At 42.3% G+C, this 12,220-nt stretch overlaps 1 protein-coding gene across 5 annotated transcripts in view; it reads left to right on the forward strand.

The window, feature by feature from the left end:
- The window catches only part of TLN2 (talin 2), a 218,840-nt gene that overhangs the window by 116,132 nt on the left and 90,488 nt on the right, over positions 1-12,220 (forward strand). For all 5 annotated transcript variants that reach the window (XM_068958794.1, XM_068958796.1, XM_068958795.1 and 2 more), the window contains 7 exons: positions 1,734-1,810; positions 6,085-6,265; positions 7,206-7,319; positions 8,164-8,272; positions 8,939-9,147; positions 10,015-10,113; positions 11,764-11,931. In XM_068958794.1, the coding sequence (XP_068814895.1) occupies positions 1,734-1,810; positions 6,085-6,265; positions 7,206-7,319; positions 8,164-8,272; positions 8,939-9,147; positions 10,015-10,113; positions 11,764-11,931 (957 nt within the window). The remainder of the gene's footprint in view (positions 1-1,733; positions 1,811-6,084; positions 6,266-7,205; positions 7,320-8,163; positions 8,273-8,938; positions 9,148-10,014; positions 10,114-11,763; positions 11,932-12,220) is intronic.

Consider the following 12,220-nt stretch of genomic DNA (forward strand, 5'->3'; position numbering starts at 1 on the left):
CTACAGTATTATCTGTTATAATAAATTCTTCATAGTAAAGAACTGACGGAAAACTAGGCCGCTTAGTAGAATTTATTGCCTTTGTTCATGAGAACAGTCTGGAATGTAACATCAAGTCTGGTGAAATCAGTGGCTGAGGGTGGATTGCTAGAATTCATCACAGCATGTACCTTTTCAGTCCCAGTTTTAATGAATGTTAAGTGAACTGGAGATTTTTATAGCTCATTTAAAATTTGATTCTAGCTCTTCTAAGCTTCACAAGTAGCTTCACTCTCTAATTCCTAAGTAAAGCAGCCTTTCCATGCTGATAAAATACAGATGTGCGTATTTACACTCTAAAGCCAACCCTTTGATTTCTTCTTTACAATGTGCTGAAACAGCTAGTTTCAAAATGAATGAAGTAAGAACAGGAGAAGTAATAAACACCCACGATGCTTCATGACTCATATGAGAAGCATGCACTTTCTATTTGTCAAGTCCAAGTTACCATTGTGCCACATGCTTTAAACTGTGGTTTATCACTCTCAGTTGCATAATGTTTACTCTTGATGTGTTTTGAACAATTTCAGCTCACTTGCTCTGCTGTAGATTGGGGCCACTTTTTTTCACCCCATTAAAGTATTATTAGTTTTAAAGAAATCTTGTCCTGCAACTTGTTAATGATAGATCATTGATTAGTAGACAAGGCACCCTGAACTTGAGTAGCTTTTACCTTTTTTAAATACAGCTATATTTTCTATTCCTTATTCATATATGGAAGTAAGATGTAATCCTGACTAGGAATAGGTGTTTTCAGTTCATGCGTAAACTCAAACTAAATAGTAAGGGATTTTTTGGACAAAGTTGGTGGTGTATGGATGTGTATGAGTTCTCGTTAAATGTGTCCAAGGTCATAGTGGATGTTTCTCCAGTTCTGTGCGCTGAAAATTTGGACTGCAAGTCACATAAGGTAGCAGACAGAGAGTATCTTTGACCTGATCCTGTCTACTCCCAGGTCACCAGTGGAAATGGACAGTCTTTACATGGCATTGCTTTTATATCTTATAATAGTTCCCTGTTATTTTTAGTGGTTTAAACTTGAACCTTGTGTACGTTTTCCTCCCTTATACCAGCATGAAAAACTGCCTCAAGAAGTCAAAAGTCCAGGCTCTCCAGATATCTGAAGTAGCTATGGTAAAATTACTTTGATACAGTGTTAAATTTGCCGTCTTTCCTGTAGCCATAGATTTCCTAGTGGCAGGTAGCTGAAGGTAGTAACACTTTGGGATTCTGAAGATGATTTGTAGCTGAGTTCGAGTGAGCTGAATCTCAGTCCAGCCCCATTGCTGAGTCAGAATGGGATGGGGAAGGAGATGATGCCTTCACTGTGCCAGGATTTGATGGTGTTGCATATCTCCAGAATGCTCTTCAAGGAAGAAAAGATGGTATCACAGCACTTTTTTCCATAGTGTTGTTCAGAAAAGCCGCAGCTTTGCTAGCATTGCCTGTTGTGATAGGTTTTTTCCTTTAGGCATTTCACTTTCCAAGGCTTAGAAGCTGGGCTGCTGGATGCTGAAGTGTACCTCCTCAGAAGCGGAGGTTATGTTTTCACACGCTGCCAAAAGTGGAAAGCACTAGGAAAAACTCCTCAGATCATTTAACCTGATTTTTGATAAATGTCAATGGAATGCTGTGAGGAATGGGAAAAAATAAGCATAGTGTATATCTTTTTTCTTTTTTCTTTTTTCTTCCAGAAACAGAGTAAAGATAGATTTGGCCTTGAAGGCGATGAGGAATCAACCATGTTGGAAGAATCTGTTTCACCTAAGAAGTGAGTGTATACAACAGGAGGAAATGCCCTTTATGTAAGCGTGACACCTTTTAGCTGTGGTAGCATTTTTTGTTCCTCAAGTGGTAGCACAGTTATTACTTTGAAGAATGATTTTTTTCTACAGGTTAGTTCAGCAGAAAGAGGCACTATCTCCAGGCAGTTCTTCAGCCTTTCAGCTTCATTCTAGGATAGAAGAGCATGCTTTTCTGCATTAAAATTACTGATTAGGACAAATGTATATTTTCGTGGAAACTTGACCCCTGAACAATGGAACTCAGGCTATAATTTAATAAAATAAGAAAGTTTGCAGAGCTGAAAATATTGTATTAGTTTGGTCCTTGTGCAAACACCTGGGTTTACAAGATCTATGTGTCTGGGTAAGATGTAATCTGGGTATACAAGATCTATGAGAGCCTATGGGTAAGGGTTAAAGGGCAGAGTAACATGGGTGACACTGTTGTGGGAGTTTACTACAGGCCACCTGACCAGGAGGAAGTCATCGATGAGGCCTTCTACAGACAGCTGGAAGTAGCCTCACAATCACAGGCCCTGGTTCTCATGGGAGACTTCAACCACTCTGACATCTGTTGGCAAGACAGCACAGCTAGGCACAAATGGTCGAGGAGGTTCCTGCAGAGGATTGATGATAATTTCTTGACTCAGGTGGGGGAGACGCCAACGAGGAGAGGTGCAATGCTAGACCTTGTACTAATGAGCAAAGAAGGTCTAGTTGGAGATGTGAAGGTTGGGGGCAGCCTTGGCTGCAGTAACCATGAGATGGTGGAGTTGAGGATCCTACGAGGAGGGAGCAGGGCAATGAGTAGGATTGCAACGCTGGACTTCAGGAGAGCTGACTTTGGCCTCTTCAGGGACCTACTTAGGGGAATCTCCTGGGGTAGGGCCCTAGAAGGAAGAGGGGTCCAAGAAAGCTGGTTCATATTCAAGCGTCACCTCCTCCAGGCTCAAGATCGGTGCATCTCTCTGAGGAAGAAGTCGAGCAAAGCGGGCAGGAGACCTGCCTGGATGAGCAAGGAACTCCTGGCAAAACTCCAGCAGAAGAAGGAAGTGTACAGAATGTGGAAAAGGGGACAGGCCCCTTGGGAGGAATATAGGGACGTTGTCGGAGTATGCAGGGGATGCGACAAGGAAGGCTAAGGCCCAGCTGGAATTAAATCTGGCAAGGGACGTCAAGGACAACAAGAAGGGGTTCTTCAAATACATCAATAGCAAAAGGAAGACTAGGGAAAACGTGGGCCCGCTGCTGAATGGGGCGGGTGCCCTGGTAACAAAGGATATAGAGAAGGCAGAGTTATTGAATGCTGCCTTTGCTTCCGTCTTCACTGCTAAGGCCAGTCCTGAGGAATTCCAGACCTTGGAGACAAGAGAGGAAGGCTGGAGAAAGGAAGACTCTCCCTTGGTGGAGGAGGATCGGGTTAGAGATCTTTTGTCCAAACTTGACATCCACAAATCCATGGACCCTGATGGGATGCACCCACGAGTGCTGAGGGAGCTGGCGGATGTTATCGCTAGGCCACTCTCCATCATCTTGGGAAGGTCCTGGAGATCAGGAGAGGTGCCTGAGGACTGGAAGAAAGCCAATGTCACCACCGTCTTCCAAAAGGGCAAGAAGGAGGAGCCAGGCAACTCCAGGCCTGTCAGCCTCCCCTCCATCCCTGGCAAGGTGATGGAACAGCTCCTCCTGGAGGTCCTCACTAAGCATGTGGAGGACAAGAAGGTGGTCCGGAGTAGTCAGCATGGATTCACCAAAGGGAAATCATGCTTGACCAATCTGATAGCCTTCTATGATGGGATGACTGGCTGGGTAGATGAGGAGAGAGCAGTGGATGTTGTCTCCCTGGACTTGAGCAAGGCTTTGGACACTGTCTCCCATCCCATCCTCCTAGGCAAGCTCAGGAAGTGTGGGCTAGATGAGTGGACGGTGAGGTGGCTTGAGAACTGGCTGGATGGCCGAGCTCAGAGGGTTGTGGTGAATGGCGCAGAGTCAAGTTGGAGGCCTGTGGCTAGTGGTGTCCCCCAGGGCTCAGTCCTGGGTCCAGTCTTGTTCAATGTATTCCTTAATGACCGGGAGGAAGGGACAGAGTGCACCCTCAGCAAGTTTGCTGATGATACTAAACTGGGGGGAGTGGCTGACACACCAGAAGACTGTGCTGCCATGCAGAGGGACCTGGACAGGCTGGAGAGATGGGCGGAGAGGAACCTCATGAAGTTCAATAAAGGCAAGTGCAAGGTCCTGCACCTAGGGAGAAATAATCCCATGCACCAGTACAGGCTGGGGGTTGACCTGCTGGAAAGCAGCTCTGCAGAGAAGGACCTGGGAGTGCTGGTGGACAACAAGTTGACCATGAGCCAGCAGTGTGCCCTTGTGGCCAAGAAGGCCAATGGTCTCCTGGGGTGCATTAGGCAGAGTGTTGCCAGCAGGTGGAGGGAGGTGATCCTGCCCCTCTCCTCAACCCTGGGGAGGCCACGCCTGGAGTGCTGTGTCCAGTTCTGGGCTCCCCAGTCCAAGAGAGACATGGCACTCCTGGAGAGAGTCCAGCGGAGGGTTACAAAGATGATGAGGGGGCTGGAGCACCTCTCCTCTGAAGAAAGACTGCGAGAGCTGGGCCTGTTCAGCCTGGAGAAGAGAAGATTGAGAGGCGATCTCATCAATGTGTACAAGTATCTGATGGGAGGGTGTCAAGAGGATGAGGCCAGCCTCTTCTCCGTGGTGCCCAGCAACAGGACAAGAGGCAACGGGCAGAAACTGAACCACAGGAAGTTCCATCTGCACCTGAGAAAAAACTTGGCTGTGAGGGTGACAGAGCATTGGAACAGGTTGCCCAGAGAGGTGGTGGAGTCTCCTTCCCTGGAGATATTCAAAACCCGTCTGGATGTGATCCTGGACAGTATGCTCTAGAGGACCCTGCTTGAGCAGGGAGGTTGGACTAGATGATCTCCAGAGGTCCCTTCCAACCTAAAAAATTCTGTGATTCTGTGATCTCAGTTGCTCAAGTCCATGGCTTCAAGTGGAATTTGACGCTTGTCAATGTAATTGTACTGTCATGAACACCACTGGTTCATTACATCAAACCGCTTTAGACAAGCTGGTCGGATGTGTGATGTGGGTAAAGGTAAGATTTTGGCACTAATAGATCAGTAGATCAGGCTATGATTTCATTGGTGGTTCTGATGGGAGAGTAACAGAGTTGCTGATGAGCGGCAAAGAGTAGAACTGTAGAGGTGGCTGTGCTTTTGAAAAGGAATATTAAATCTTTCTGTGCAGTGAAATAATAGAAACAGTTTCAGAGCAATCTGAGCTGTAATGAGCCCCTTAAGTCTCTCCTTTGAACTCTAAGGATGACAATGTCTGCAGCGTGTGTGTGAAAGTATTTGATTTACTGTTAAACATATGGTTTACAGGAGATGGGCTGGTTAGGTATTTAATATGGCCTTATGTGAAATTTCAACTTTTGATGGATCACACGTGTTCAGATGTGCTTCTTTTTGACACCGCCCTTTCCAAATCGCTTCCAGAATATACTGTTAGTGAAGTGCTGTGCAGAGAAGCCCGAAACTTGTAACAGATGAATACAAAGATTTTCCGTAATTGAAATTACTTTTTTTCTATAACACATAATTGCTCTGAAAGCCAGAATTCCTGCCAACGCTTCTAGCTGTTAAAGCTTGAACTGTATTTAAATATGAGCAGGACATCTGGCAAAGCAGTTCATGACCATGGATAACAATAATTTTATTATGCTTGAAAACACCCTGCTTCCCAGTCTATTATCTGATAGACTGCCAGGCTTATAGGTAAGACTGTGTGTGTGTGTCTGTGTGGAGAAGGAAGAACATTCATTTTTATTCTAAATCTAGAGATTGCTTGCATAGACATTTCCAAAGTGTCTGTCCTCCTGTTTTTTAATTGATCAGCCTAATGTTGCAATTGAAACAGAGCAGTCTGTTATGCTGTAGACCTTAATCCGGCTTTGTCTCTGCAAGGCATCTGAGAGGGGCAAAGCTTTTGTACCACGTACACCAAAACTGTACATTGCTCTTTTCTTTACAGCTTGCTCATTGCTGTTATTGATATTTGATCTGTCAAAAGTTCCAAATTTAATTATTCTAAAATGCCGTTAGAAAACGGTTAGAGGACTTTTAACAATTTTTCAGCACCTCCGAGTGTTCTGAAATACAGTTTAAAAGAAGAACATCCAGGAGTAGTTAGTTTGCAGGAGCTGACTAATTCTCTGTGATCTTTGGTTATTTTTTAGATCTACTATCTTGCAGCAGCAGTTCAACCGAACTGGGAAAGTGGAGCATGGCTCTGTGGCACTACCAGCTGTTATGCGTTCAGGGTCCAGTGGCCCAGAAACTTTCAACATTGGCATCATGCCTTCTCCCCAGCAACAGGTCACAATCGGTCAGATGCACAGAGGACACATGCCCCCGCTTGTGAGAAACCTCCTTGTTTTGTAGTAGCACTTGAAACTGGCCTGTGCCACAAGTAGTCAGAAATAGCATGTTATCCATGTTGCTAGGAGCAGGAGGATGGTGTAGAGTGTGGCTGCCTGGCTGTCCTACTGAACAAATACATTTTGAGCATCCCTGAAATATTTAGGGTATCTCATTTTGACCTTTTTTTTTTTTTCTTTTAAAGTGGATCTTCCAGTCTGTCTTTTACTTCACAGTCATTAAGTTGTTATCCAAGGCTTAGGAAAAGAGGGTTTTAAGACTGGCAAAAGCAAGCAAATCTAAGAAAAAAGCTAATGCTTTACCTGTCACTAGCTTACTGATTTATAGTTTTCAGGCAGGTTTCAAGTTGATATTATTTTTCTCATTTAATTTAAGACTGTTGAAGGGCTAGAGTGGCTGTAGAGAATATAAACAATGCTTAAGCTCATGTCATACCACTTAATATGTGTGATGGCCATCCTGCTCTGCCTAAAACCCTTCAGGTTTCTGTTAGCTTAAGACTGAATTGCCATCAATATGCATAGAATTGTCTTTGATAACACCTGTAGGCTGTCATGTTCCAGGAAATCAATAATGGTATCCTCGAAATAAATTCAGTGTGCATATTCACATTCCTAGAACGCAGGCCAGGTAGACAGAATGATACTTTTGTATGTGTTTGGGCATGGTTTGATCTGTGAAAGTTCAGAATCTTATAAATATGTGCAAGTACAGAGGAGTATAAAATGGCATAGGCAGGATCAAGAACATGTGGTTAAAGCAAGCTTTGCTTTCACCACTGCGCAGCTAAGGTGCTGAGGAAAGGCTGGCTATCCAAAATAGATTGGTGTCACTCACTGCCTCTTAATGTCTATGTCATATATGCCAGAAATGCAGTTTGGAACATGGCACATACCCATTTCTGTGTTCTGCCTTTCAGACCTCAGCTCAGCAGGCCTTGATGGGGACTATAAATACCAGTATGCATGCTGTTCAACAGGCACAAGCTGACCTCAGTGAAGTTGATAACCTACCACCTCTTGGACAGGACATGGTAAGTTTATCTAATCCCAATGGAAATGAATTTGAGTGGCTTGGGGCGTTTCCAGACCAGTTTAGTTATTGTCCCTGGATCTAAAGTGGTATTGCTATGACTTTTTAAATGAGATTAAAAAATAAAAATAAAAATCGTTGCTTACTTTAAGGAATTCATGTATGTACAGTGTTCCAACCAGCTCTCATTAATCTTCTGAAATTAAGTGGAGCAAGCTTCCTTGCATGATCGTTTCTGTAATCTTGTTTGTTTCATGTGCACGTATACAGTTAAAGGCAAATAGCGGGCCAGTATTTGTAACAAGGATAACCGCCTCCTAGGCGCTCAGAAAAAGTGAATACGCTTCAGATAAAGTCCACTCATGATGCTAAAGTAGTTTGGTTCTTTCAGGGATACCTTTAAGTTCCTTACCTTGTTTTTAGAGGTAGAAGTATTTGACTCAGAAAGACAGATGAAGGAACAAAGGACCAGACCTGTCTGCTCACAGTCTGCCTGGGATATTTCGTGGGATAGAGCCTGTCTTTTTTGATCTAGGGTGTAGGGCAGGAGGAGTGATCGAGTCTCCTGTTCCTGGGGACTTGCAGTCAAAAATCTTTAGCCTTTGTGGATGCGTTGTCTCTATGGCATTCACCTTAAAGGGCAGCTACGACAGCAATTGTGTAGTGAGGGATTCTGCAAAAGAAAATGTTTACTTTTGTATTTCGCTCTAAAGGATTGGTTGCTGTCCTCTGTTTCACTTTTAAAGGTTTATGAAGTGTTTTATACAGGTTCCTAACTTGCAGGACCTTGCTTGCAGTCCCTCATACGTGTATGGTTTTTTTGTCTTTGTGTCATTGCTTTTCAGGCATCAAGAGTATGGGTTCAGAACAAGGTTGATGAATCCAAACATGAAATACATTCTCAGGTTGATGCTATTACTGCAGGAACTGCATCTGTTGTTAACCTTACAGCAGGTAAATTTCAAAGGAAGATATTTCTAGCAGTCTTCTACATATTTATCAGTCTAGTAGAGACTGACTATGAGGCAGCTGGGCATAAATTTTCTTCCAAATACCCTGATAGCTAAGTGCAGTGGTATGTGGAACAAGCTTATGATCCCTCCCAACACGGTTTTTTTGGTATCCTCAATTTATCGTCCCTAGTATTAGAGGAACTACAATTGATGAAGATAAAATGTAGCATGCTTATTCACCCAAGCATAAATTTTGTAAGATTATTATAAATAAAGCATCATTTATCTGACCATTGTTAGAGAGAGATTACGGATGTTTATCTGTGTACTTTTGCAAATCGTGAGTTGAAGGAATTCTAAGTGGCTTAAAGAGGTTAATACTATGTTACCTTGTGTTCCTTCAATGCTGAAACTGGAGAGAGAGCTGAAATTGTAGACTTCTCGGCAAGTTGCATGGGAGGGAGAAGAAAAAATTCTGTTAGAGAAATGGAGATTGGAAAAATGTTAGCAGACCTTAAATTTTAAAGTGACACGTAAAATACTTAGTAGACGTTGCTTGACCATCTTCAAATGTACCTGTTGTCTCTCTCTAGATTGCAGTTTGTGGTGGCTTTTTGCTTTTTAACCTCTGAAGTTTGCTGCTCATGAAAAACAATTTACTCTGCAGGTGACCCAGTTGACACTGATTACACTGCTGTGGGATGTGCAATTACAACCATCTCTTCCAACCTCACTGAGATGTCTAAAGGGGTGAAACTGCTCGCTGCCCTCATGGATGATGAAGTTGGAAGTGGAGAAGACCTCCTGAAAGCTGCTCGAACGCTGGCTGGTGCTGTCTCAGACTTGCTGAAAGCTGTGCAACCCACTTCAGGAGAGGTGAGAACATGAAACCTTCTCAAGCTGCTGCTTTGAAATGCATGACTTCTGAGTACTGCTCTTCTGAGATACTTTAGCTTCTAAGCCTCACCTGCTCGATCCCACATAATGTCCCCAATGCAAGCAGTTCTTTTGACTTCTTTTTACCCCTAAGCCTATCTCTGTCATTATGCCTTTAAGACCTGCACCTTGATAGTGCAGTGCCCTGCATTATATGCAGAGTTTTATATAATAATCTGAATTATCTTGGTACCGTGTTCTTTTTTAAAAGCAAATTTTAAACATTACTAGCACGCAATCACAAGTTAACAGGAAATGAAGAAATACTTGCTCCTGATTTTTTTTTCTCTACTGTATTTGTTGTGTGCTTTAGCATATAAAATGAGGAGAAATTAACCTCTGTAATTTTCCAGAAATGAGGGAAGTACTCTGAGCATCTTGACTATCTTGATAGTTTGATATGAGTTAAAGTCAGCAGCCAGTTTGCCTTGGATTTCTTCAGGTCTTTTGGGTTAAAGAACATGAAATCTGCTTCTGTCCCAAACCAGCTGGCATAATGGCGTCCATCATGCATTTTTCCCTTGAGTTACTGCAAAAATATTAGAGTTCTTCAGCATTTTTCACACACTTTCTGGGAGCACTGCAGGTGAAACCCATGTAGTAAGCCAAAAATGCACATGGGAAACAAAATATTTTCCAATTTTCCAAAGTATTTTTGTTGCTTGATTGTGTGTGTGTGGAGGCGGGGGGGTGTTTAGGGTTTTTTGTTGTGTTGATTGCATGCTAATGCAAAAATTCCTTGAGGAAATCTGGAATTTTATGTAAACTCTTTTTACTTAAACTTGTTTCACCATTATATTTTTCCAGCCTCGACAGACAGTTTTGACTGCAGCTGGAAGTATTGGGCAAGCTAGTGGGGAGCTCTTGAGGCAAATTGGAGAGAATGAAACAGATGAAAGGTTCCAGGTAAGGAGGGGAGTAGCTGGTCACTATGCGAACTGTGCAGCTTTGTAATGAAGAAGCCACTGCGTAAAACCAGGCCTCTCAAAGTGGTGTTAGAAAATGCTGGGTTTGATATTGCTTAATGATAACTGAGGTTAACCCGTTATGAAATTGCTTTTTATTGCATCATCACAAAATGATGTAAATGATCTCATAGGAACCCCTGCTTCATTCAGTGTCACATAGATGGTTTCTTCCTTCACAGAGAGCTATTTGGCATATGTTCTTCTCTGTTCAAAATGCATGGCTCATGCTATTTGCATGCTGTTCAGATTCTTGCTATTTAGATTCCACTCTACACAAACTTGTGATAAATTTAGAAGACAGTTTCTATATTACAACTTTTTTTCTTAAAAGATTAATATTATTATCAAAGTATAATGCCTATATGGCTTAATAGCACAGTTAACCCTTTTGCAATTTAAAACTGTTGTCCTTAAATGCTCTGTTAGAAACCTCTGGTTTTTTTCACTCAATACCACGAACAGGTCTGTCTCAGAACCAAGGGGAAGTAAGTTACAGCAACAGGTAGTGTCTCTGGAGTGTACTGTATGTGAGATGCATGCCAATACAACTTAAGGACCTTTTTAAGTACTTTATCCACGAGTAATGCTGTCTGCAAGTTTCACCAGAGTTCTCATTTGTAGTTTAATACGTATTGCAACCCTCTGCTTTCTTACTTGGGTAAATGTTCTAGTAAGTGTTACAGGGTGTTGGAGATAGTGGGCAAGGAGAGGGATGATTTATCTGGCCTTCATTTCTAAAAACAAAACTACAATCTAGCTTGCTAAATTTTGAAGTTAAAAATTTTCTTTCTGCTGCCAAGTCAAAATTCTGCGTAAGTGTATCTATAGTATCTTTTTATGAGAAAGCCAGATCATTTTAACAGAATGTACCTTCACGGTGTGCCTCAAGGTGTTGTAATAGCAGGTTAAAGTGTTATTCTTGAGTGCCTACTCGGTAACAACCAAATGCGTTTTTGTAAAAGGGAAGGATATTTTGAAATTAGGACCTATTATGAATGATATTTTGGAGCAGTAGTTTATAGGGCTATATTTATGCTATGAACATGCAAATAATTTGGCTGAAAACAGCATCTTTTCAAAAATCGAGTGGTAGTTATCGTTACTATTGAGTGCGTTTAAGTGCTTGGAGTTCATATTAGCTCAAATGCTGTCTATCCTCAGTTATCATTTTGCTCTTCAAGGTCTTTGTCCTTACTGCAGACATTTAGCACGTATTTAGTTGTTAACTCCACAAGATTTTGCACTGGTGGTGTGTTCTCAGGAGGTCAAGGTAGGCATGCCGCAATTTGGGACGTGGTTTCTTTATGGATGCCTACCCAATTCAAAACTTACGACACTCCATACTCATTCAGTCCAGTAAGCTGATAATGTCAATAGAGCAATGCTTTTTTTGCCTTGAGAACAGAAAATGGCAAGTTTTCTGAGTAACAGCCATATTTGCTACCTTCCACAAAACAAAATCTCGTTTTTACTTTGAGACACATGGAAAACTTCTTACTCTCAGGAGTATCCTCAAGTCTGATCTTAGATAAACCAAGCATGTACTATGTTTTCTTTTTATGGCTTAGTTTTCCCCTTATTTTACCAGGATGTTCTGATGAGTCTGGCCAAAGCTGTTGCAAACGCTGCTGCCATGTTAGTGCTGAAGGCCAAGAATGTCGCACAGGTAGCTGAGGATACCGTCCTGCAGAACAGGGTCATTGCTGCTGCTACACAGTGTGCACTCTCTACTTCCCAGCTTGTGGCTTGTGCTAAGGTAAGGCTAGCAGTGTTCCTGCAGCGGCAGGGCATCATTTTGGGTGTACGCTCTTGGTTCTTCCAGTAGTCTTGCGCAATATACTTTGTTAGTATGGTTCTACATTTATGCAGTACTAGAGCTATTGATTAGTAAATTTTGTCACCCATAAGTTTACAGTTGCAGCATTAAGTCTTCTGCAGCCTTTTTTACCTTTGAAAATCTATTGATTTTAATTTTAAAAATGAAGAAATTCACATATCCTGTTTGGATAGTGCTTTTGAAGTCTGAAGGTTCTGCTTTCATAGGA

The sequence above is a fragment of the Struthio camelus genome, chromosome 12 (assembly GCF_040807025.1).
Source record: "Struthio camelus isolate bStrCam1 chromosome 12, bStrCam1.hap1, whole genome shotgun sequence".
In the NCBI taxonomy this organism is placed as follows: domain Eukaryota; kingdom Metazoa; phylum Chordata; class Aves; order Struthioniformes; family Struthionidae; genus Struthio; species Struthio camelus.